The sequence below is a fragment of the Drosophila subpulchrella genome, unplaced genomic scaffold (assembly GCF_014743375.2).
Source record: "Drosophila subpulchrella strain 33 F10 #4 breed RU33 unplaced genomic scaffold, RU_Dsub_v1.1 Primary Assembly Seq35, whole genome shotgun sequence".
NCBI lineage: Eukaryota > Metazoa > Arthropoda > Insecta > Diptera > Drosophilidae > Drosophila > Drosophila subpulchrella.
Genome location: NW_023665574.1, coordinates 388,618 through 413,723, shown reverse-complemented (window position 1 = coordinate 413,723; position 25,106 = coordinate 388,618). Strand labels below are relative to the sequence as shown.

General features: G+C 41.0%; 3 protein-coding genes across 6 annotated transcripts; 1 reads left to right on the top strand and 2 right to left on the bottom strand.

Moving 5' to 3' along the window:
- Window positions 1-1,577: 1,577 nt before the first annotated feature.
- Window positions 1,578-5,993, bottom strand: LOC119559724 (sarcolemmal membrane-associated protein). 2 transcript variants are annotated; one of them, XM_037872788.1, is made up of 4 exons: window positions 5,839-5,993; window positions 3,522-4,858; window positions 2,878-3,462; window positions 1,578-2,821 (listed from the first exon to the last, which is right to left on the bottom strand). In XM_037872788.1, the coding sequence occupies exons 2-4, from the start codon at window positions 4,842-4,844 to the stop codon at window positions 1,949-1,951; spliced, it is 2,781 nt and encodes a 926-aa protein (XP_037728716.1). In that variant the 5' UTR covers window positions 4,845-4,858; window positions 5,839-5,993; the 3' UTR covers window positions 1,578-1,948. The 2 variants fall into 2 exon arrangements, with proteins under 2 accessions (XP_037728716.1, XP_037728717.1); XM_037872789.1 differs by lacking the exon at window positions 5,839-5,993 and adding an exon at window positions 5,207-5,351.
- Window positions 5,994-14,612: 8,619 nt separating this feature from the next.
- Window positions 14,613-15,702, top strand: LOC119559722 (caltractin). 3 transcript variants are annotated; one of them, XM_037872786.1, is made up of 3 exons: window positions 14,613-14,740; window positions 14,798-15,036; window positions 15,105-15,702. In XM_037872786.1, the coding sequence occupies exon 3, from the start codon at window positions 15,125-15,127 to the stop codon at window positions 15,659-15,661; it is 537 nt and encodes a 178-aa protein (XP_037728714.1). In that variant the 5' UTR covers window positions 14,613-14,740; window positions 14,798-15,036; window positions 15,105-15,124; the 3' UTR covers window positions 15,662-15,702. The 3 variants fall into 3 exon arrangements, with proteins under 3 accessions (XP_037728714.1, XP_037728713.1, XP_037728712.1); XM_037872785.1 differs by having other exon boundaries at window positions 15,100-15,702; XM_037872784.1 differs by having other exon boundaries at window positions 14,616-14,740; window positions 15,123-15,702.
- A 2,395-nt stretch (window positions 15,703-18,097) lies between these two features.
- On the bottom strand, window positions 18,098-18,653 carry LOC119559720. Its single transcript, XM_037872782.1, has 3 exons — window positions 18,584-18,653; window positions 18,270-18,492; window positions 18,098-18,203 (listed from the first exon to the last, which is right to left on the bottom strand). The coding sequence occupies exons 1-3, from the start codon at window positions 18,651-18,653 to the stop codon at window positions 18,155-18,157; spliced, it is 342 nt and encodes a 113-aa protein (XP_037728710.1). The 3' UTR covers window positions 18,098-18,154.
- Between the last annotated feature and the right edge of the window lie 6,453 nt (window positions 18,654-25,106).

Genomic DNA, 25,106 nt, shown 5'->3' with positions numbered 1-25,106 from the left:
ATAGGTAAATTAATTAATTAATCCTGAATCCTGAAACGGGATTCCCAATCGGCCTTTTTCTTCCCCCACTAACCGGAACGCACTCACCGTAAGGTCTTGGCCAGTCCGGCTTCGGCGAAAACTTTCAATGAGCGGGATTTTTAATCGACGGCACTGCGATCGACATTTTGATTGAAAATTTCTTGGAGCTGATGGCCACTTGAACACCGTGACTGCTGTAAGGGGATTGCTATTTGAATGAACCCGCTGCGACTGCGCGCCGCCGACACCAAATCTGAACAGATCTAGTGTCGGCCATTTTCCTTCCGCCAGCCCATGCAGATTACGGACCTCTGTTCCCGGCATTCCGGGTCAATGTCACTATAATCTACATTCGTCCGGCTTGAATTTGAATTCGCCACCAACCGACTCCAATTTCCACATTGCCCATCATTGGACCCTAAGCCCCATCCCTGATTTTCCCGATTAATCAATTACTGAGGGATGGCGACATAACACCTGGTTTGTTGTCTGGCTAAATACATGTGGGGCAGGGGTGGGAGAGCAGAAAGCTAGAGCAGAGAAAAATCGATGTCAACATCGATTATATGGATTTTTTTCGGGGTCGATGCATTCGATTTGTAAGCATCGACGTATCGAATTCACAATACAGATAAATTCCACAAATGTAAATAAGAAGAGGAAAATGACGTGCGAATAAGGGTAATTTAAATAAAATTTGGTTAAAAATGATTAAATATATCTAAATATCGTTTTATGTTTCCTTAGGATTGTTGTGTGTGAATCAACAAATTGGAGCAAAACAGACACATTTTTAGGAGTCTCTGGTAACAATTTTTAAATTCCATATGTACAAACATACTTATGTGCTGTACAGTTTCTCTAATATCGAAGCCTATAAAATATACAAGTTAGTCGTGAACAAATGTTTCTTTTGTTTATTTAATTCATAGAAATGTATTTTCATATTTTTGTTCCCTAATATGTAAGATTAATTAATACTAAACTAAAATTTAATTTTGTTTCGCTTCGTGAACAAATTTTTTTTTGATTTTGTTATTTATTTTATAGAAATGTATTTTCATATTTTTGTTCTCCTAATATGAAAGATTTATTAATAAAATATGGATCTCAATAAATTAAAGAAAAGTATATGCATTTTTTTATTTATTAAAAGTTTTTTTTTCAAAAGATCGAAATGAATCGATTTTCCTAGCTCTACTGAGAGCAGATAATGATTTCCCTCTTATATCACCCGTCAGGGGCGCAATTCACGTTCCACTTTTTCCCTCCTGATGTGGCCCTGCCAACCTAATCAAAACTTTACTACCAATACTTCCCTCTACCTTCCCCCATCAATTACTTTAAAAGGCAACACGACGGTATTTGTGACACGACGGTAAGCTTTTCAGTATGTACCAAACCTGTAATCTGTAACCTTGCAGGGCTTCATAACATCAAATATTCGTTGAATCATTTAATTCAAATGAAAAGAATGTGAGGTTATTTTTCACCATATATTTAAATTGGTTTAACTATTTTAAAATATTCTGATTTGTTCGATAATTAAACTAAAACCGATATATACATAAATTAATATTAAGCATAAACATAAATGAGCTGAATAAAATAATTTGTATTTGTGACTGCAGTTTATTACATAAAGCTGTAAAAATGGTCGAGCTTATTCACGCAAGAATACCTATATTTGCTAAGATTGCCTTCAGGTAAAATTTTTGTAATTCAAAATTACGACTTTAATTTTACAGTCAGTGTGAATTTTAATACAGAAGCAAAGGAAAATATAATAAAGCTTGATCAGAACATGACTATTTTCTGAATATGCTGCCATTTCGATGTGTACTATCATTCAAATCGCTCCAATAATTTTTCGTTTACGAGTTAATTTGTTAATTTTTATAAGTGAATTGTTGAAAAATGTATCATCTCAAATTCGGATGGAAAATAAATAGATGAGAAGAGCAATGGCGACACAGCCAAGAGGTAAAACACGGTGCAGTAGCACTTGTTTTTTAGGTGGAATGTGCTGCTGATTAAGGTGCAGCGCCGATATCTCTTTACGAAGCTCGAAGTTGTTACGCTCCAAATGCTCAAGTCGTTCCTTGTAAACAACAAGTTCCTCCTCCTGATCCACTTGCGAGTTATTCATGGCTGCCATGTCCTCCTTCCAGTCGTTCTCTGTGTTATTTTGGCTATCGTCTTGCCTTTTTTCATTTCTGAGTTCCTGCAACTTTGCTTTTGCATCGTGCGTAACCTCTTGCTCTAGCTGCTTCCTTAGGAGATCGATCTGCTCGCGCATGGAGTGATTTTCAACAGTCAAGTGCTCCGTCTTTCTCTTGTATGTATGACATTCCTCCTGTAGCATTTCAATGGCGTGCTCTGTCGGAAAGTCCGATTGATTATAAAGACTTTCCTCAACGCGCACAAGCGTGTTCTGGCTTTCCAATTTGTGTGCTGAAGAGCTCTTTGCAGCTGATTTCTCAAACATTTCATTAATTCCATTGAGTCGATCATCCCTTGAATACTTTCCGACAAACTCTTCTACGGTTTCTGCTGCCTCTCGCTTAATACCCGTAACGAACCCGCTTAGAACTAAATCTGTCCCAACATTTGAAGCTTGCATTTTTCCATATCCCTCCTTAATTGCGCATTCGGAATCTTCATCGTCATCGTTAAAAATGGCTTTCAACACTGCTGAGCCGTCTTCGCTTTTGCAAAGATCAGAATCCCTTAGCAACTTTATGACGCTTGAATTGCATATGATTTTTTCCAAGTCTAATTCACTTAATTTCATCTTATCCTGTAATGAGATGGAAACTTATGAATTAAATATTATAAACTATTTTTAATAGTTACCTTTTGTGTTGCTGACTCTGCTGTATGCTGATCGACGTCCATTATTAAATGATCTTGTGGTGCACACAAAAGATTCTGAATACAACTTTTTTGGTTCTCTTTTCCCTCCGGCCCTTGGCCTTTGTTATTATATTCGTCATCGTTGGGTAAGATTGCATTTAAGTGATTCAAGACATCTTTCTCCTTCAATTGTTCACTATCATGCTCGGCAATGGACTGTTGGAGCTGAGTAACCTGTAGACGAAGTTTCTCAACTTCGTGCTCTTGTGTGGTCAGCTTCTCCTTAAGGAGCTCCAAATTTTGATCCTCCTGTTCCTTAGCCTCTTGTTGCTGGCGCAATGATTCCTGCTTGTACTCCGTGTACTCCTGCTGAAGTTGCTCTAACCGAGCATTAAAGTCCTGCATTGTCTGCTTCGATGTTAAGACTTGAGCACGCAATATGCCGCACTCGTTTTCTGAGGTGGCGAAGGCCATTTCCATCTTAGAGAGCATTTGGATTGCATCGCACCGTTCCTGGTAAACCTTTCGCAGGGCCTCTTTGGCAGTCAACTGGTATGCGGTTTTATCCTCAAGAAGCTTCACAATCTACGATTAACAAAGAAAAAGTATCAACGATCTGATCACAACAATCCTGTTTGACATACCTCGTTTCGAAGAGCATTCTCTGGAACGTTCTTCTCCATCACCTGCAGCTTCTTTTCCAATAAGTTGATCTTGTGTAATAACTGGTCTTCAGTTATCATACTCTGCCAGCACAAGGCAGAGTTCTTTCGAGTGGTATCGAGAACGCTTTGTAAGCTGCTTAACTTAGCCTTCAACGTCTTCTCTCGCTGGGCAGCCTCCTGAAGAAAGGAATTTAGGCGTTGAATTTCGTCAAAACTAATTCGGTTATGCCCGGACAACAGCATCTGGCCCGCGTCTATCGAAATAGCCTCTCGGCCATCTGGTAGAAAGAGGGAAACACGGGCAATGATACAACCGTGCACCTCCTGGCGAGAGTTCTCAATCACTTCAACTCCGAACTTAACGGTGTCCCCGGAATGAAGTTCCGCCGGATCATTACCCAGTTTGTTGTCGTTAATAAAGGTACCGTTGCTAGATTTTGTGTCTTTGACCCAGAAACGACCGTCCGGAGTGTACCACAGCATTGCGTGGTTTCTTGATAAGACCTTACAGTCAAAAATCGCGTTCCCATCACTCGCCTTGCTTTTGGCTATAAGGCGCCCTACCTTGCAATCCTTGTTCGGCTGCAAAAGTATGGATCTTGTGTCGAATTTGTGCGACTTGGCCTCGCACTGTAAAACAATTTTTGCACCACCCGTGCTCGAAGTTGTGGCCGACTCCAATGTTTTGACTGAGTCGACAGGGGCCGTTGGATCAACCGAAGCGACCAGCAAAGTGCCGCAATCCTTCGCCTGTTCCATTTGTAAAGCACTACTGTTTAGTGCGCCCAGGGAACTCAACAGACTTCCGACACTTGTTACTTCAACACCGACCCCGGAGTTGTTTGCATTTAGCGCGGACTTCATGGCCAAGTTAAGCACCTGCTGCGAGAGAGCAGTTGGCATCTGCGCAGTCGCACGACGGTCGAGATTGGATACACCCTGCAATGTATTTGTATTAGAGTCACAGACTTGCATGTTGTTATTTTCCTGATTCTCAATCGCCTCCTCATTGTTTCTGCCAGTCGCAATGAGTTCGTTCATATCCATTATCTGGAAAAGCTGGTCCTGCTCAAATTTTTTTCCAGCTTCCATGCTTGCGGCGTACTGGGCCTTCTTTCGCTTGATAGTCGATGCTACTCCTCCCCCGGTTGCAGGCTTGGTCGTCTCAGGCAATTCCGTGTCTATATCCGTTATGTTGCTCAATGCTATGGCTCCGACTGCTCCTGGTGCTGTAGTCGGCGATGATGGGCTTGGTTTCTGGTCATCATTATTTGTCAGCCATTCGTTGCTCACTAGGACCATCACTGTACATCCAACTTACAACGGACCGAGAACAGAATCGGATGATAGAAGTTATTATAAAGGGAAATGAAATACGAATGGATTGGTAATTCAAGTTTGAGTAGTTACTATTTATTAACCGACTAAGCCTTGACAACCAAACTGAATTTTTCGTCATGGCATTGTTTCATCTCTTGCCTAATGAACTAAAGACCTTTTAGACGCTCATCGCTCTTTTGCAAGCAACAGCATTTCGAGATAAACGCATTTAGTTTTCAAACGCCCTAAATCTTTCAACAAAGCGAACAAAAATTAAAATTATTCCACGCTATTTGTATTAAAAAAGAAATGATACAGAACGTAAATACAGAACATTTATATACCGTTATCTTAAGAATCGTATCTTTCGACTTGTTACTCCCTTAGTTAATGATTATTTTGAATGTGTGTATGAATGTACATTGTCCATATGTACAGTGGGCAGCCGCTTAAAAAGGTAATTATCAATGCTTTGGAACCCAACTTTTGTGTGTTATTCTTTGAATATTTATTAACAAAGCACCGCTGTAATGCCAGTTCAAGCACCTCTGATGTAACAATACAAAGCTTGCCTGTGGTCACATGCGTAAAGCCTTATAATCACACGCCGATTCCTCTTTGTGCCGCTGTTTCCTTCAGATTAAAGCGAAACAAGCGAACTACAATAACGGTGACTTTTTTGTCGGTTATCCAAATGTAATTTGTTTTTGTCTTTTCCATCAGTGTGTCGTTACACGAGTGCGTGTGATTTTACTTTGTTTTTTTAAATGCACTGTCAGACCTACCTGCTCCTCTCGCTACTGACCTCCTGACTCAAAGCTCTTATACTTAATTGACATATGTATTTTATCTTAAGTCGCAGACGACTTAGAATTTATTTTCTTCATTTTCGTAAGAACAAAAACAATTATCCCAGGTTTTGGGACAAAGTTCCGGCCACTTTTATTTTCGGCCTCAATCTCTGTTTAGCATTTACCTTTAATTAAAGTCACTTAGCTTTTTTTATAGCTGCAGCATAGCATTCTTTCTTTATTTGGGTTCGATTTATTTATTTTTAGTATTCTCCGACTCGTTCTGGGCACGTTTCGAAGTCTGAGACATTTCACATGCAAAAGACTTTGAAAGCAGTTGCTTATACCCTCTTCCCACAGCCATAGCTGTTTATATCAGCTCGTATCAATGGTGGCAGTACTCCGGGAATCGCAGTGTCACATTTTTAAAAAATCCCAACCGTTTCCAGAGGATGGACTCTATGGGAAAAGGGTGGTTATGTGGTTATCCCACAGAACACATTATAGCGCAATTGTCGAAATATATAACATTTTGAAACCCCTCCTTATTTTCATCCGTCAAAGATTAATCCATAGAGTAATTAACCATATATGTAGAGCAGCGGTCGGCAGCGGCCTCTCCCTGCAAGCATTTTCTATCGCGGAAGGCACTATTAAGTGACTTCTTGAAGATGAAAACGATCGTCCGCGATATCGCATTCGAATCGCGGAAGTGACTCCCGTCGGGAAGAAATGTGCCACTCCGGCGACACTTCTCGAAGTCACTTCTGCGTTACTTCTGGAAGTGTCGCCGAAGTCACTTCTAGAAGTGTCGCCGAAGTGGCACATTTCTTCCCGACGGGAGTCACTTCCGCGATCCGAATGCGATATCGCCGAAGTAACTTCTGGAAGTGCCGCCGAAGTCACTCCTAGAAGTGTCGCCGAAGTGGCACATTTTTTCCCGACGGGAGTCACTTCCGCGATCCGAATGCGATATCGCCGAAGTAACTTCTGCAAGTGTCGCCGTAGTCACTTATGGAAGTCACTCAAAAGTGACTTTACATATGCTTGTAGAAGATACCTAGAAGAGTCTTTCCCAATTGGAAAATCTTGAATAAAAACATATTTTTTTTACTTTTAATATTTTGCATTATTTTTTGTATACGTGCTTCGTCCGATTGTAAACACGGCCCCTGGCATGTAGGAAATTTTGCTGAACAATGTTATTTAGGTACAGCTCCGTCGACATAAGAAATTTATTAATAACCATTTCTAAAAGAAACATAAGCAAAAATAGTTTTTTGTTCAGTCAAAGTAAAAATAAACTAGAAGACATTACCTTTTACAATAAAATATTTAGAGAATCGTTGGATGCTGGTTTTCTCCGCAGTTACACGCCAAGTAATGTCCACAGCTAGCTTGTCCGTAAAAAGGTTTAAATAATCGTACATCTCACGATAAGCACGTAATTTCGCACGCTTTGTTGGGGGGACATTTAAATATGTTAAGCAATTAAAAACATTTAGAAAGAAACAAAGCTATATTTTTAAAACGCACAAATTTGATACAAAACCGCACTGTCCGCAGACAAGTCACGCAGCGAAATGACGCTCGGGCGAAAAATAACGGCGTGGGTCAAAAGGAAGACCCAAAAAATTTTCAGAAAAAAGGGGGTACGGAAAATTACCGCGACCTCTTTTTATCGCGTGCTTTACTCACTACTATCGTCTTTCTATCGCGCAGAAGTGTCTCAGAAGTTACTTCTTCGCGATCCCGACCCTTTTTGTTTTTGTAAAATGTGTACTATCGCCTTTCTATCGTCCAAAAGTGACTCAGAAGTTACTTCTTCGCGATACATGTATATTTTGTTTTTGTAAAATTTGTTCTATCGTGTTTCTATCGCGCAGAAGTTACTAAAAAGTGACAAAGTTAATAACAATTTCAACGCTAGCATGTGGAATGTTTTCAGCAGCCAATTTTTCTATATCTTTAAGCCTAGTACTCAGATCACCAAAGAATGTAATGATCAACGAATGTTTTAATTATTTAGATTAGTAGTATAAAGCTTTTTCTCGTTCCACGGACGCTTCGCCATCTTTCCCGCGCCATCTGTAGTCCAGCTCAAAATCCCAATGGCCATATTGGACCTTGAGGAAGTGGAATTCGGATTGAGAAAGGAGTTGTTCCGCCTTATGCTGCATATAGTCGCCCAGCATCCCTGTAATGGCTAGTGTTGGCTCCTCCAGCTGGCCCTTAGCGGGCGACCTTATTTCCTCCACCATTTAGAAGCCGGTGCGGCCTCCATCTTCGCTAGCTGCCAAGTGGTTCCTCAATGGAGAGATCGTCGGAGATCGAGAGAAGTCCTACCCCGCTTGTTCCTTCCCACTGGGATTCTCTAGTGGATCTCATCTCCACCAGCACTTCAACTATTCTGCGAATTCGCCCTGTTATGGTATTGCTTCCTGTCCGTGAAATACCACAATAATGGGCAACATCTTGGATTAGGCGTCCTTTTTCCTCTGCACAGACCTCCTTTAGGCTTTTTTGGGGTTTTCCTTCCATTTTTTAAATTCTACACCGCTTTTCATGAACACTGCCAAAGATTAAATTTCTTATTCTTTGGGCCGCGGCTTACGGCGTTCATCGAAATTCACTCGCTAAATCTGGTACATTTCTGGTACATTCTAAGCTCTCGCTCAATCCTATGGTTAGCTCGCGGCTTTCGTCGATGTGAGTACTAGGCTTTATTAGTAAATGGGTCAACTATGAGAGTTCCATTTAGGGTAGCGAAGTGTAAATTGAATAGGAACTATTGTGGGCCAACAGTGACACGACGAGAATTTCCACAATTTAAAAGCGATTGTAACCTTTAAAGTATTTATAAGACCTTTCACATACGATTCTTTGACAAAATATTTTTTAAGCAACAATTTGGCCCATTTATGGGAGGTAGATGCGCTTAAAAATGGCGTCTTCCTTAAATAAATCATGTATAATGTTGTTGCTGAAGCGAACATTAGTCGCTAGAGCAGAAATTGACGTTGTAAATTTGTGCGTCTGCAATTTTAAGTAAGTAAGTGCGTTGATACGTTTAAGTCAACTAATAGCCTCTTCAAATAGCAGAGCTGTTGGAATCTTAAGCGGATCCTTGTTCGCATTGAGAATCGCTAAAGTTAATAGCTGATCGGCATTTGCAAACCGTATCCGAAGGGAGAGGACGTGCAAATTCAGTTGCTTCGAAAAAAGGAAAAACAACGGAAAACTAAATACAATTTTAGCGCTAGCATGTATAATTTGCGACAGATGGTTTATTGTTATTTGCAGAAAGATCGAGGGTGAAATTACCATTCAAACAAGCGTAATGTAAATGAAATAAGGCCTATTGTGGGCAAACAGGGACGCCACGAAAATTTTACGTGCCAACTTGCACGGTATCGTATTCGATGGGGCCCAATTTTTGCTAATTTCTGAGCTAATTACAGGCATTTCAAGCCCACAGTTTTCGAGAAAATCAAGTCTTTTCTATTATGGTTCTTCGCACGCGGTCACACTGTCCTCGAAAACTGTGGGTTAGATTTTTATAACACTTTCAGACAAGGAGCTTGAATTAACCCTCAACAGCTTGGCTTATCGTGCATATTGGCCCAACCTCTGTGAGGGGAGCAGTTAACAATATTGTGGAACGTGATTTTTTTAAATGCATTTTTGAAACATTTTCGGATGTATCCAAAACCTACCTAGATCGATAGATCTTTTCTTTCTAAACAGTTAAGCTTTTAAGATTTTCGATTTGGTTCCCAAGTAGCGAGAAAATTTAAAAAAAAAGAGCCCCCATGTTCCAAATTCCACCATTCCACTTTCGTTGCTAACAGGCCGACCCTAATTTGACGGACGTTATTTTAGGCAACAATTTCAGAATGTGGATGAGCCTGAACGTTTCAGTGCAACAGGTGATAGGTCTTTCCAAGAAGGACAAAAACTTGAGGTTAGACATTTCCCTAAGAAAGATCTTATTAATATTTCTTTTCAAGATGAAATTTATTACTCGGCTCTTGGCAGTTAGAAGGCTCCAACAAAAATTTTCTTATAGCGGCAGCTTGCCTTTTATATGCATTTCCTTCTCAAAAAATCCCGAAAAGCCAAGAAAAAAATCACCTAAGCCCGTAGAAGGTACTGATATAAACAATGAAAGTACTTAATCGATTTGCGAGTGCAGTCCCATTTTCCGCTGAAACGAGTTGTAGCGACTTTTGCCATCTCTTTCTAGCACGTGTATTTCTCATGTAGACATTCGCTGAAGCGAATTTTGGTCGCTGAAGCGGAAACCCCTCTGTGTGAATAGGGTATTAAAAAAAAGTCTGCTGGTGTATGTAAAAATTAAAATAAAAATAATTGGAATGTTCAGTGTTTTTTATTTGTATTGTTTACTAGCTTAAAGCTTCGTCATTGTATTCTCCACCTTGGCACCATCTTCCCGAGGCATGGTGTTCAGCTTTGATTACCAATACGCCAACATGACCTTCAGGGTATGGGAGCCGGATTGGGGACGGGGTTGATCTGTTTGTGCAGAAGGAAGTCGCCAGCATCCTGACAATGGCTGCCCTTCCCTTCAGTTCTGCAGTAGGGACGCGGGGACATGGCTCAAGGCAAAAAGCTTTTTTTGTTTTTTTTTGTGCCTAAAACGCTGTGCCGCTGTTGACGTCAGCAGAGCAGTCGGCGCAGCGTAGAAGACTGCTCACGAAAACGATGGTGCAACAAAGAGAGGCAGATATTGGAATATTTCCCTCTCTTTCTTGTCTTATAATCTGCCTGCACTCCGCGCTCGCAGAGACAAACTCGGCCGATCCGTTATTTTTTTGCGTCTCCGTTATGTTCGGCTAGCGACTAATATTTCGGCGGAAAAATTTTCGTGGAGCAGCGACATGTGAATGCCCTATTATTTTAGGAGCATTATTGTGTGTCGAAAATATACAACTTATATTGTTTTCTAAAAGTAAATTATTTGGTTATAGTAAAATTAAGTAGTTTGGATTTACTTATAATGTTATGTTTACTTATTATACATTTTTATTACAATATTTTTTTTAGTGTAATTATAGAAAATTAGTCCGTTAAAATTGATTTCAATATTTAAAACCTTAGTAGTATTAGTATTAACATTTTTAAAAAATTCGTATTGTATTTTTTACTTAGGAAGTACAAATTATATAGTCGGATATATTTCGTTTAGAAAGGGTATAAGTGCAGTGGCACGCGCCAACAGCGAAGAGAAAACAAAAGAAATCAAGTAAAGGGGTGAGAAGACTTGGTGCATTCTGTTTGAGTGATTGAAAGGGAAGCATCCATGTTAATTGTGCGCTGCAGAGTTACTTTAATCGTTTAGTTAATATAAAAAAGTCAGGTAAGTGCTACGTTAAGTTTAAGATGTTGTGCATTGATCTTAGTTTAAAGTACGTATATTTTGAAGGTATTCAATGGGTTCCGTTAGTCGAAAGTGGATGACGAAATGTTTTGTGGCAAAAAAATCCAGCAAAGGGTTTATACACAGCTCTAAAAGGTAAATATACAAATAAACAAGTAAAACGCATTTTTTAATCATATCCCCATACATTTTTAAGGAGCGTTGGCCAAGGATTCGGAGGACCCGGACAAAGGTTTAAGAACGGCGATGACTAACGTTAAAAATAAGCTTACGAAGCAAAAAAACAGAAACAATAATTGTACAATTTTTGAAAATCTAAATAATACCATATAATTAAAATGAATTAAAATGAAATTAAATATGTATGTATTTTAAATTCTATATTTTTATAATTGAAAACTCAAGGAAAAATTCTGATTTTCACAAGTGATTCACTTGGGACGTGTCCCTTGCAAGTGATTTCACAAGTGAAAACTCAAGGAAAAATTCTGATTTTCCCAAGTGATTCACTTGGGACGTGTCCCTTGCAAGTGATTTCACAAGTGAAAACTCAAGGAAAAATTCTTATTTTCCCAAGTGATTCACTTGGGACGTGTCACCGGCACGTGACAGGCCATACGCAAAATGAGTATAAGGAACAAGTGAAATCCCGTAGGACTTCGAAAAATTTTCATTTGAATTTTCACTTGTGAAAATGCGGACATCCCATACAATTTTCTATATGGAGCGTCACTTGTTCTTCACTTGTGCACGAGGACATGTCCCAGGTGATTCCCAAGGTGATTCACAAGTGAAACTTTTTTTTTTTGGAACTGAACCCTTCAGTTGTGAATCACCTTGGGCACTTATACCCTTTCTAAGGCAAAATATATCCGACTATATAATTTGTACTTCTTGAGTAAAAAACACAATACGAATTTTTTAAAAATGTTAATACTAATACTACTAAGGTTTTAAATATTGAAATCAATTTTAACGGACTAACTTTCTATAATTACACAAAAAAAAAATATTGTAATAAAAATGTATAATAAGTAAACATAACATTATAAGTAAATCCAAATTACTTAATTTTACTATAATCAAATAATTAACTTTTACTAAACAATATAAGTTGTATATTTTCGATACACAATAATGCTCCTAAACTATTAGGGCATTCACATGTCGCTGCTCCACGAAAATTTTTCCGCCGAAATATTAGTCGCTAGCCGAACATAACGGAGAGACGCAAAAAAAATAACGGACCGGCCGAAATTTGTCTCTGCGAGCGCGGAGTGCAGGCAGATTATAAGACAAGAAAGAGAGGGAAATATCCGAATATCTGCCTCTCTTTGTTGCACGATCGTTTTCGTGGGCAGTCTTCTACGCTGCGCCGACTGCTCTGCTGACGTCAACAGCGGCACAGCGTTTTAGGCACAAAAAAAAAACAAAAAAGCTTTTTGCCTTGAGCCATGTCCCCGCGTCCCTACTGCAGAACTGAAGGGTGGTAATGGCTCCTGGAGCTTTCCCTTAGCTGGCGACCGTTTTTCCACCTCCCTACAATGATATTAATATATAACAAAATCTTACATCAATTACATCTTCCGTCAGCGCGTCCTCCAGCTCCGCTTTAGCTGCCAAGTAGCTGGTGGTGGTGGAGTCCAGCGATTCCCCAATGGAGAGCTCATCGGGGACCGTAATACTGGTGGTTCTGCTAAAAATATACCTATTTTATTACAACGTAACCATATTGTCTTGGCCAGAACCTAATTTCTTTGCGAAGACACGTCCGGTTTATTTATTAAGCGAAGTCTCACTTTCCTTCTCCACTGGAACACCTTCAGAACTTCTAGTCATTTGAGGATTTGACCTGTTGTGGTATTGCTTCGTGTGGGTCAAAACCCACAGTACTAGGCAACCGACCTCATCTTGGATTAGGCGTCCTTTTTCACCTACACTGACCACGTTTTTGGCGTGGTTTTTTAGACTATTTTCCATTTTAAATTTTCCGTTTACACAGCACTTCAGCAGGAACCACAGCCATAGATCAAACGGCTAACGGCGTTCAACGGAACTCACTCACGAAATCTGATATTTTTACTGGTATTTCATTAGATCATCTGAGTATCTCGGTGGAAAACGGACCCGACGTAAAGCTTTAGCCGCCTGTTTTCCTCTCGCTCTCTCCTATGGTTAGCTGGTTCGTCACGCATCAACAAAATCGTACAGTTTTTGTCATCACAGGCATTTTGAATTGCAACATTTCGAATGAGCTCGCTAATAGCCTCCTTCTGCAGAGATCCATTCACTATCCGAGATCCGATCGACGGAAGATCCGCAAGTTTTTTCTGTACCGGAAACTACACAGTTGAACCCTCTTCTTCACATAAAAAATCGCTAAAGCAAAAAGCTGATCGGCAGGGGTAAGCCGTAACCGATGGGAGAAATCGAGCAAATTGAGTTTTTCCGAAATAAAACTAAATATTGTGGGCAACCAGTAACGCCACGAGAATTTCCACAAGTTCTAACCGTTTGCAACAGCAATTTTAAGCGGCAGTGTGCAAATTTTAAAAATGTTAAAACATTGTTTTTAAAAAAAGTTACCAAAAATATTTATAGTTTGATGTAAATGCCCATAAAGCATATTTTAACTTATTTCTTATATTTATGTAAAACTGTCTCAAATTCGACAGTTAACACAGAAATGTCTTCTTAAATTGTTTTAGCGGAAACACTTTGAAGAACTGGAACTTAATCTAAAAAAAATACCAACAGTTCTTTTATTTTAAGCCTAGTACTCAGATCGGCTAAGAGTTTCACCGTTCGAAAAATCTTATTCTTTGTAGTGTGACCGCAATGAATGTAGCATGGTCTTACTGTCAAGCGGCTGGGATTTTTGCCAAACGGAAAACAAATCAATTGGAGAAATTTATATGTAAATTAGTACTTTTAGACATTTTTCTCGTCCCACGGATGCATCGGCAGTCCAGCTCCGAGTCCCAATGGGCATATTGGACCTTGAGGAAGTGGGAGCCGGATTGGGCACGGGGTTGTTTCGCTGATGCTGCATGAAGTCGCCAAGCATCCTGGTAATGGCTCTTCCAGCTGTCCCTTAGCGGGCAACCTTATTTTCTCCTCCCTTTAGAAGACGGCGCATCCTTCAACTTCGCTTTAGCTGCCAAGTAGCTGGTGAAGGAGGAGTCCTCAATGGAGAGCTCGTCGGAGATCAAGCGAAGTCCATGTTCCTTCCCACTGGGATTCTCTAGTGGATCTCATCCAGCACGTACACTATTCTGCGGACTTGCCCCGTTGTGGTATAGCTTCCTGTCGGTCAAGTCCCACAATAAAGGGCAACAGCTTGGATTAGGCGTCCTTTTTCATCTGCACTGACCTCCTATAGGCGTTTTTTGAGTTTTCCTTCCATTTTGAATTTTTAAATTCCCCACCGCTTTTGCACGAACACCGCCAAAGTTTAAATTTCTTACTCTTTTGGTCGCGTCTTACGGCGTTCATCGAAATGCAGTCGCTAAATATGGTATTTTTTCAGGTATTTCCTTAGCTCATCTGAGTACAGTGCTGAAAAAAAGACCCGACGAAAAGCGTTAGCAGCGTATTTGCCTTTCGCTCACTCCCATGGATAGCTCGCGGTTTTCGCCGATGTGTTAAAACTTTAGTTATTTTCCAGTTAATGCTGATGCGAATCTGTAAGTGACGCTTGTTTGAAACTTTCATGCAATTATTGTTTTTTTTGTGATCAAAAGGAGGCAATTCATTAATATCAGTCAGTTATCAAAGAATCAGTCAAGCAGCACCAAGTGAATAAGAAGGCAACAACAACAAGTCAAGTCGTCGGAAGCAGCGCCGTGGAAACTGGATTTAATGCGAAGAAGTGAAAAAGGAAAGTTGTAGCCAGTAGTAACGTGAAGAGCTGTAAAGGACGCTTAAGTTGAAGCAGTTTGTTTGTAGCTAACAAACAAGTCGACTACTATTTTGACGTTAAGTGAGTTATTAAATTCAAAGAACTCATTATAAAACTATTAAAAACTTCCCTGAATTAAAATAGAAAAGTAACTCAATAATTTGCAGACATGGACCCCACCTCAGACAGCGTAACCAACGCTGTTCCAGCCAAACGGGCTACGCAACAGGGCCGCAAGAAGTCTGGGCCAAAGTTCGAGTTGTCAGAGGCTCAGAAGTTAGACATAAAGGAGGCCTTTGATCTGTTTGACAATGAATGCACTGGCTACATTGAGGTCAAAGAGCTAAAGGTGGCCATTAGAGCTCTGGGCTTTGAGCCGAAAAAGGAGGAAATCAAGCGAATGATCGCCGAGATTGACAAGGACTGCAGCGGACGGATTGGGTTTAATGACTTTCTACACCTAATGACTATGAAGATGGCTGAAAAGGACACTAAGGAGGAGATATTGAAAGCTTTTCGACTATTTGATGACGACGAGACAGGGAAAATCTCCTTTAGGAATCTAAAAAGGGTGGCCCGCGAACTGGGCGAAACCCTAACGGACGAGGAATTACGCGAGATGATCGACGAAGCCGATTTAGACAACGACGGTGAGGTCAACCAGGAGGAGTTTCTGAGGATCATGAAGAAGACCAGTTTGTATTGAAGATCATCCCAATAAAAATGTATAAACTTAAATCAAAAATATTTTTTCTAGAAATCTTCATATTTTTATTACGGTTAATTAGCCAGCCCAAAACAAAGAGCTTAAATTACGGAAAAAATTGCCTTTTAAATCCTGTTATAGGGAAGGCTTCCAATAACAAATGATTCGGCTCCGAAGTACTTGGAGAAATTCGAGTTACTCCCACAGTTTTTAACCAAATAGTCGATAGCCTCGACTATTAGGTACCCCTTACTCAGCTAAAGAGAGTGTTAGTGCTATGGTCGCTTTACAGTGGGCGCGTTACAGTGGGCGTGGCACCCTGCTGAAACAAACTTGTGCTGCGCAGAAATCCTAACATACTATCTCTTATAGTTTTCGAGATATCAGCGTTCATAGGGACATGGCTAGATCGACTCGGCTAGTGATCCTGATCAAGAATATATGTACTTTAGAAACGCGATCTTCTACCTGTTACATGCTTTCCGACGAATCTAGCATACCCTTTTACTCAATGAGTAAAAGGTATTCAAAATAAGCTATCGACATTTGGTTGTGGCACTTAATTTGTTTTTCCGATACGATCATGCGACCGGATACAGTTTTGGTTTAAAGTGCACCGTACAATCCCTAATCCATATTTTATTTGTTTTTGACCTACGGCTGATTTAATGATTTTTGTTTAGTTTTTCAAGGTTGGGTATTGTTTTTTGTTTGCTTTGGCAGTTCCAACGAGTTCAGAACGAATTTCGAACCAACAAAAACAACGCTAGCAGAAGCAAAGCGAAAGAGCAGGGAGCAAAGAGATTTGAAAAAAAAGGTGACCAAACATTTTTTCTGCTTTAAGCTTAGTACTCAAGCTCGACGAAAACCGCGAGCTAACCATAGGAGTGAGCGAGATGCAAATACGCAGCTAACTCTTTTCGTCAGGTCCGTTTTTCAGCGCGGTACTCAGATAAGCTAAGAAATTTTCCAGAAAAAATACCATACTTAGCGACTGCATTTCGATGAACGCCGTTAGCCGCGGCCCAAAGAATAAGAAACGTAATCTTTGTCGGTGATCGTGCAGAAGCGGTGGGGAATTTAAAAACTAAAAACTGAAGAAAAACCCCAAAAGGGACTAAGGGAGGTCGGTGCAGATGATTAAGGACGCCTAATCCAAGCTGTTGCTGTCGCAATACTACAAATGGGCCAATTCCGCAGAATAGTTGAAGTGCTGGAGGAGATCCACTAGAGAAACCCAGTGGGAAGAAAAATGGTACATCGCTTGATCTCCGACGAGCTCTCCAATGAGGACCCCACCTCCACCAACTACTTGGCAGCAAAAGCGGAGATGAAGGACGCGCTGGCCTCTATAGGGATGAGGAAAATCTGGCGCCCGCTAAGGAATAGTTAGAGAAGCCATAGCCAGCATGCTGGGCGTCTTCCTGCAATATCAGCGGGTCAACCCCGTTCCCTATCCGGCTCCCACGGTGGCGCGGGAAAGATGGCGAAGCATCCGTGGGACGAGAAGGAAGATTTAAACTACTAGTTTACATAAATTAAAACATTCGTTGAACATTCCATTTATTTTTATTTTAATTGCTTTGTGTACCAGCAGACTCCTTTTTAAATTTCTCCAATTAATTTGTTTTCCGTTTGGCAACAAACCCAGCTGCTTGACAGTAAGACCATGCTACACGCATTGCGGGTGAACTTTGAAAACTTCGGTCACACTACAAGAATAAGATTTTTCGACTAGTGAAACTCTTAGCCGATCTGAGTACTAGGCTTTACCAGCAAATCGGATGTTTTCGATATTGCACACCGACTGAAATGTTTGGATGGGTATTGATAATCAGAACAGCATCCCATTTACACCTTTACATAATGTAAAAAAAACCCAAATGTGTATGTGTCCTTTAAAAGAAGCAGGGGATATTTCGCGTCAATAGGAATTGGTGCTCTAGTAACTTGACCTCCTATTCGTAGAACGCTTAGTGTCCTACTTCAACCCTTGACTAGTAAGGCGAAAATGGTTAAATTATCAAATAATTTTATCCTTGATTTCTGGCGAGGTGTGAGATATCCGTAGAGAGCGAAGCATTTCGAGTTCCAGCATCAATGTTTTAGCTCCAAACAAGGAGTCCTTCGTGTGGAGTTATGTTGGTTTTATTTCCTATTTGAAAAAAACAATTTTAACTTTATTAACTTTATAATATGAAGTACCTAAGCTTCGTATTTCCACGAGTTTTTCTGGAATGCTTGAGCCTTACATGTTTGACTGTTTCTTAATATATGAATTTGGACAGAGATCGAAATATACTAACAGGTTCTGACTAAAAGTCCTTCTCCTGTGCGTGTGGCGTATGGATAGAACTGGCAGTACCTTAAAGGAAATTATTGTCGGTTGTCGGTGTGGGATCGTCTGATGTGTCATTAACAGCAATACGTGTGTGCAGCCGAGCGTTTATATATTCTCAGCCTTGCACATTATGCTGTATAAGATATCCTACTTCAGATTTCTACTCCACTGAACATGTTCATGTTCGTTCCCAGCATCTCCCTTGGTTAAGAGGGCAATTGAAAAGCCATTCATAATTTTCGGTCCTCATGTCATTGGCGATCTTACCATTGTTTAGCTTTCGTATCCCATCCCTCAGTTCTCGTCCAGCGCTTACTAATTTGGTTCCCTGCAATGAAGTTGTGCAGAACTCTTTTGCAAGTGAGTGTAGTCTGGTCCCTGGCGATCTTTAGATGGGCAGCCCTAATCGTCAGACATGTAAAGAACCAGATCCATCGCTTCTCTGTTTCCCTTCGTCTTACTATTAGGAACGGTCCCATGTAGTCGATTCCTACATAAGAGAAAAAGCGCACATATGGGGAAAGTCTATATCCAGGGAGCTGCCCCATGCAGAAGTTCTTTGTCGCAGCCCGACGAACTACCTGAGGGCAATGCGGTGTGCAATACTTTCGGCCAAGATAGTGTCCTCGTTATGGTGGTTCCATTTCTCATGGTTCCCTCCTAGACGGCAAGGGCATTATTATGCGCCCGTTGATGCACATCACTCCCTTTGGGTCTAGCATGGGTCTTCTCGATGTGGTCGCCACGTCACAGGGCTTGACGTCCATCATAAAAATCCAGATCCTGAATATGGTGGAATATAATTGTCTCAGCTTCATCGAGCTCCAAAACCTTCAAAAAGGGTTTCTTTGGGCATACACATCCGGTAGACCTAGCCAACGACTTGTACCAATCTTGTAAGTGGGGAAAACTTTTCCAACAAATTCCTTATCTTAGCAATAATAGTGTCCACGGGAACTTCCAAGTTGACGGATAGAACGCATCTCAGCCTCTAAGCCAGAAAGATTCCCTTCTTATGCTTCCAATTTTGGTTCCGAAATCTGCGGTATTCTCCGCTGTCGGTATCTAGTATCATTCGTCAATTGAGGTTGCCTCCAAGATTTTATATTATATTTGTTGAACGTTGATGCACTAAGAGCAGTACAAACAAGTGGCCCAAACGACACCAAGCACGTGCTTGTTACGCGCGGTCCCATTTTTATTTCGGGCAAATGCGGTTCGCGAGGAAGGTACATAGAACAAACAAAGACAGGACAAAACATAGATCAACGAGACAAAAGCAAATGAGCTAAGATTTTAGTTTTTAATACAGGGATAGAAGTTGAGGAAGAAATTAAATGATATAGGTTGTTATAATTATTACAAAGAACGTGCAAGGGCTCATGCTGACTAAAATTGGATGAACATCGTGGCAAGTTGATAGAATAGTAGTTTCGCATTAGTCTAACAGCTAAGATTTTAGTTTTTAATACAGGGATAGAAGTTGAGGAAGAAATTAAATGATATAGGTTGTTATAATTATTACAAAGAACGTGCAAGGGCTCATGCTGACTAAAATTGGATGAACATCGTGGCAAGTTGATAGAATAGTAGTTTCGCATTAGTCTAACAGAAACATTGAAAGTAAGGCGGCTTACCAAACCAACAGAATCAATATCGCCTCTGATAAGATTATTCATAAAAATAGTTCCGAGCATAGTTCTACGGCTTACTAGACTAGGCAAATTAATTAATAGCAATCTACTCGAGTAAGAAGGCAACCTGACGTTTTGATCCCAGTTCAAACCACGTAAGGCAAAAAGAAGAAATTGTTGTTTGTACGGACTCTATACGGTCAATGTGCACTTGATACTGAGGACTCCAAACGGAAGAACAGTATTCCAAATTAGGACGGACAAGGGAGGTAAATAATAATTTGGTAGTGTATGGATCATCAAATTCTTTAGACCAACGCTTTATAAACCCAAGAACACTCATAGCTTTATTTACAGTAGAGGTTATGTGGGAGTCAAATTTAAGTTTAGGATCTAGGAGAACACCTAAATCGTTTACTGAGTATATTCGGTCCAGGGACATGTTCTGAAGAGAGTAACTTATGAACGTTGGCGTACCCCTATAAAAAGTCATAACGTTGCGTTTAAGATAGTTTAAATTCAAAAGGTTGTACTGACACCATTCCTGGAATCTATTAATGTCTGACTGCAAGCAGAAACCAGACTCAATATTATTATATGAAAAACAAAGCTTAACATCATCAGCATACATTAGTACACGAGAGTGAGTTACTATAGAGGGAAGATCATTTATAAACAGAGTAAACAGCAAAGGGCCTAAATGACTGCCCTGAGGCACTCCAGATGTCAGGTTGATCATCTTGGAAACAGCATTTTTGAATATAACCCTCTGAGATCTACCATTCAAATAACTTGAAATCCAAGTTAACAGATTATTCGGAAACCCGAGCTGATCTAATTTGAATAAAAGAAGAGAGTGGTTTACAGAGTCAAAGGCTTTACTAAAATCTGTATATAAAACGTCTGTCTGCAATTTTTTGTTAAGTCCATCTATTACAAAAGATGTCAATTCGAGCAGGTTAGTGGTGGTCGATCTTCGCTTAACAAAACCATGTTGACACGGCGATATTAAAAGGAGCACAAATGTTGCAACTGAGAGGTAATAATGCGTTCAAATGTTTTAGGAATTTCAGACAATTTGGAGATTCCTCTATAGTTCTGAACGTCTACCTTCGCACCCTTTTTGTGGAGTGGAATTATAAAAGAATCTTTCCAGATAGTAGGAAAAACAGATGATGAGATAGACAAATGAAAAAGTTTAAGAATGGGTTTACAAATAGTTCGGGCACAAAACTTAAGAACACACCCAGGGAGTCCATCTGGCCCCGGAGAATAGGTTGGTTCGGTGATTACAGGAGAAAAAATACAATTTGCCCTGTTTGAGTGATTAGGGTAGCTAGAACTAGACCAAGAAACAGAACTATAAGTAGATTGGAAGAACTCAGCAAATAAATCTGCAATTTCGGGATCCGTAGATGCCTCAATAGAGTTTATTCGTACAGATGATGGCAATGCTGAAGACTTTCGCTTAGCATTGACAAAGTTATAAAACTGCCTTGGATCCTTTAAAAATTCAAATTTACATCGGTTCAAATACATGGAATAGCAATGACTGTTCAGTACATTAAAATTAGTACGAGACACCACATATCTTTAAGAATCGGATGGACAACCCGACTTTTTGTACTTTTTATAGAAGTTTGTTTTTAGGTTTCTAAGTCTTTGCAACTGATTGGTAAACCAAGGAGGCCTGTCTAACTTAAGAGGAAAGCTATTAGGAACACATTCACAGCAAAAAGAGTTTAGGACACTATAAAATAGTTCCGTAGCACTTTCAATATCCAAGCAATTATATAAATTTGCCCAGTTATATTGTGAAATCAAGTTATTGAGTTTACTAAAGTCACATTTACGAAAGCATCTCCTTTTAGTTGATAAACGAGAAGGAGAGATGGTATCAACGCAGGGAAGACAAATTGTAAGTTCTAATGTGGGATGATACCGGTCTTCTGGCACAACTAGTGGGTCAATTCTAGATACCGTGACTTCAGACGGATCTAAAGCAAATACAAGATCTAATTGTCTGTTTAGTGAATTACGTATAAAGCTAACTTGCTGTAATGATAATTCTAACAGACCGTCAACGAAGTCATGGTCAGATAAAGGGGTAGAGACAAGTGAGTCAGTGGAAAGGGACCAAGAAATGTCAGGGAGATTGAAATCACCCAAAACAATCAAAATATCCCTTTCGGAAAGATGAGATAAAACAGTTTTTATTGCAAACAAATGTTGCTCATAAATTGTTAAATCGGATCCAGGTGGAATATAAGAACAAGTTACATAAATAGATAAAGATCCAGGTGGAATATAAGAACAAGTTACATAAATAGAAAAAGATTTCAAAGAAACTTGAACACCAACGAATTCTATTTCATTGGGATTAAGAAAGTATATCCTTTCCGATGTTAAAGTAGAGGTAACGGTAACCAGCACCCCACCCCCTTACGAGGAGAGCGATGAGTTCTATACGTATTGAAATTTTTGGACAGAACTTCAGAGTCTGATATCTCCGGTTTCAGCCAAGTCTCAGTAAAGGCCAGAATGTCTTCCGAAAAGGCAGAGGAGTCAGCATAAAGCTTAGGTAGCTTCATATTAAGTCCCCTTACATTTTGATAGGCCAAAAATAAACAGCTCAGTTTTTTGGCGCAGGTACTGTCGTGGAAGGCCTATTATTAGTTCTCCGTCTGTTTGGAGCAAATTCTTTAATGACCAATTCATCATTAAGCCAAAAACTTTTAGAATTTAGTACATTAAATACTTCCGGCGGACCAGATATTTTAAATGAAGATATCCTACGAACATATGGAAATTTAAACTTCTCCACTGTGATGTTTTGAGATGGGAATTCCTGTTGTAAAAATTCCAAAACATCTGCAGATGTGGTTTCAGGTGTTAAACGAGACACAAATAATTGCTTCCTATATGGAACAACCGAGAGGCTCTTTCTTCCACCACCAGCAATCTGAACATCGTTCGTCTGATTATCGAGACTAGGAACTCCTATAGAGCTAACTTCGCCTGTAGGCACTGAAAGCTGCGTAGGGCTTGAAAAGTTAGGCTGAGTAGCAGAAACAGGGACTCCTCCAGAGCTTTTGGTACCTATGGGTACTGCTGTCCGTGAAGCTTTAGGTCCCCCAGCCCCAGTGGATGCCGACATTGCTGCCGTTACCGATCGGGTAAAAATATTTGAAGCTATGTTGGGAGTTGGAACGTATGCCTTCACTTGAACAGATTTTGAAGGAGCGGTCTTTTTGCGTTTAGGTGACCCTACTGATTTTTTTTATTATCAAGGTCCGCCTTAAACTCTTTAAAATCAGCAACTACGCTGATGAGTTTATCGAACAGTTTCATAAAACGATCATTGGTCAGCGCAACATAGCCATCCAAATCACGATCTATTTCCACTCATGAGGCACAAGTCCACGAAAAACCTTCACGCAGATCAATATAATCTTTTACTCTGCCAACAAGCCCAGTACATTTTGGGTGTATGACTATGTTGTGAGGAGTTAAATAACTCCCCACAAATAAAAGCAGCAGCAGATGGCCGGCCGCTTACCAGATACGCGGCGAATTCGCGTAGTAACGGCGCGGCGAGGAGAGTTTGAAGACGAGAGGCTTTGGAGACCAAGGATGGAGATCGAAAGAGAAAAGAGACTTCGCGGGAAAGACAAGAGTGCCGTGTGCAAAAGCGGATAACGGGACTCCACCGGACTTTGGACTCTCCCGTGAACTTTGGACCGGGAGAAGAAGTGCCACATCTCGGCAGTGGAGCGGCACACAGGCGTGCCACAAGCATCACGGGAATCAGCGGGCCGGCAGCAGTGGGCGGAGCATCGATTGGAAGCGGTACGCGAAGGACAAGTGGGTCAACCAGGAGGCACGGACTTTGGACCCGGAGTGGAGAGATCCAGCGGGCCATGCGCAAAAGGGAAATAACGGTTCCCGGAGGCCCTATATAAGGCCGCAGAGCGCTGGCAGCTGGATCAGTCGATCACAAGGAGTCAAACCGTCAAGATCACTCAGATACCAAAGTGAAAAATCAAACAACCAGATAATCTACAAGGGAGCAACAGCAGGTCGAGTCGCCAGAGAAGCAGCGCCGTGGGAGCCTACGAGGAGCAAGATTGCTACGTCGAGACGTTCGGGATTGGGATACCAGGAATGTCCGAATTGAGACGCAGGTAGCTGAGGTCCAGAGGGCATCACACGGCTAGGTCAAGGCGGTCGAGTAACCTTATCCACAAAGTCCTGGCGTTACGCCTGGAGAGAGTATAACAAGCCAGAAGGGAGAGCGGTCGGTCGGTACGGTCTCGAGTGGAATTGTCCAGGAGAGCCCTACAGATTCGACTTGCAAGGTCCCGGAGCGGCGTGCCCGAACCCCGAGTACCAAAAGCCACGCGGAAACGTCCCGGACCAAAAGCAAAGGGGTGAGGCTAGGGTGGAACGTTCGTTTACACTAGGCGAGTAAGCGAAGTAAAGCGCGAGGCAGATTCCTGGCGTTCCGCCTTGACTGTCCGCGCGGGCTGAGCGGAAACCCCGGTGGGACCATCCGGGACAGAGCAAGGGACAGGCGGCGGTATGTCGAAAGGAGCGATCCTGGAGAGCGCAGCTTCTGTTCACCCTAGCCTGAGAACAAGTCACGCGTGAGGAGCGAGTAGCGAGCGAGCGTCTTCAGGGAGCTGCGAGGATCTTCAGGGAGCTGCGAGAATCTTCAGGGAGCTGCGAGTATCTTCAGGGAGCTACAGGACTGGAGCCCCGAGTCATCAAGGCGAGAGGTCGTCGAGTCAATCAGGACCGTCGGAAGTACCGAAGGTCACAAGCGACGAGTCGAGGCCAACCAAGCTACCAAGACATTTGTAATAATATACCCGCAATAAACCCAATACGAACCCGTGAATTCTGTGCTTTCACACTGAGCTACTGGGCGGTCACCTTAATATAAATTTGGTGGGACGAACACACAATATACTGAGCTAGCCGCACGAATCTCGTAGCGAGCAGACCACAAAAATCAGTTCGTTACAATGTTGCAGAGACGACAGTAAATAAAAACGTCATTAGGTGACGATCCAAACTGACAATCCAAAAAAATCAGTTCGTTACAATGTTGGAGACGACAGTAAATAAAAACGTCATTAGGTGACGATCCAAACTGACAATCTTTTTTGCAACAAAAAAGAGCCATTTTTAAGTATTTAAATTTAAGAAAAAAAGTTATTTTTAAAACCAAATAATCAAAAGAATTATAAATACCTTACTTAATTTGACACTGGGATCAAACAAATAAAAATGTAGACATACAAGAACACAAAAGTATAAGAGCGCGTAGAGACTGCGAGAGCGAGAGAGCGCAACAGAGTGGCTGTCGACTGAGCGTGGCTTGTGAAACACAATCAAAATATACACGACAACAGTTTAGGCGACAAGAAACGGGAGAGAGATTACAAGTTATGGGAAACAACAACAA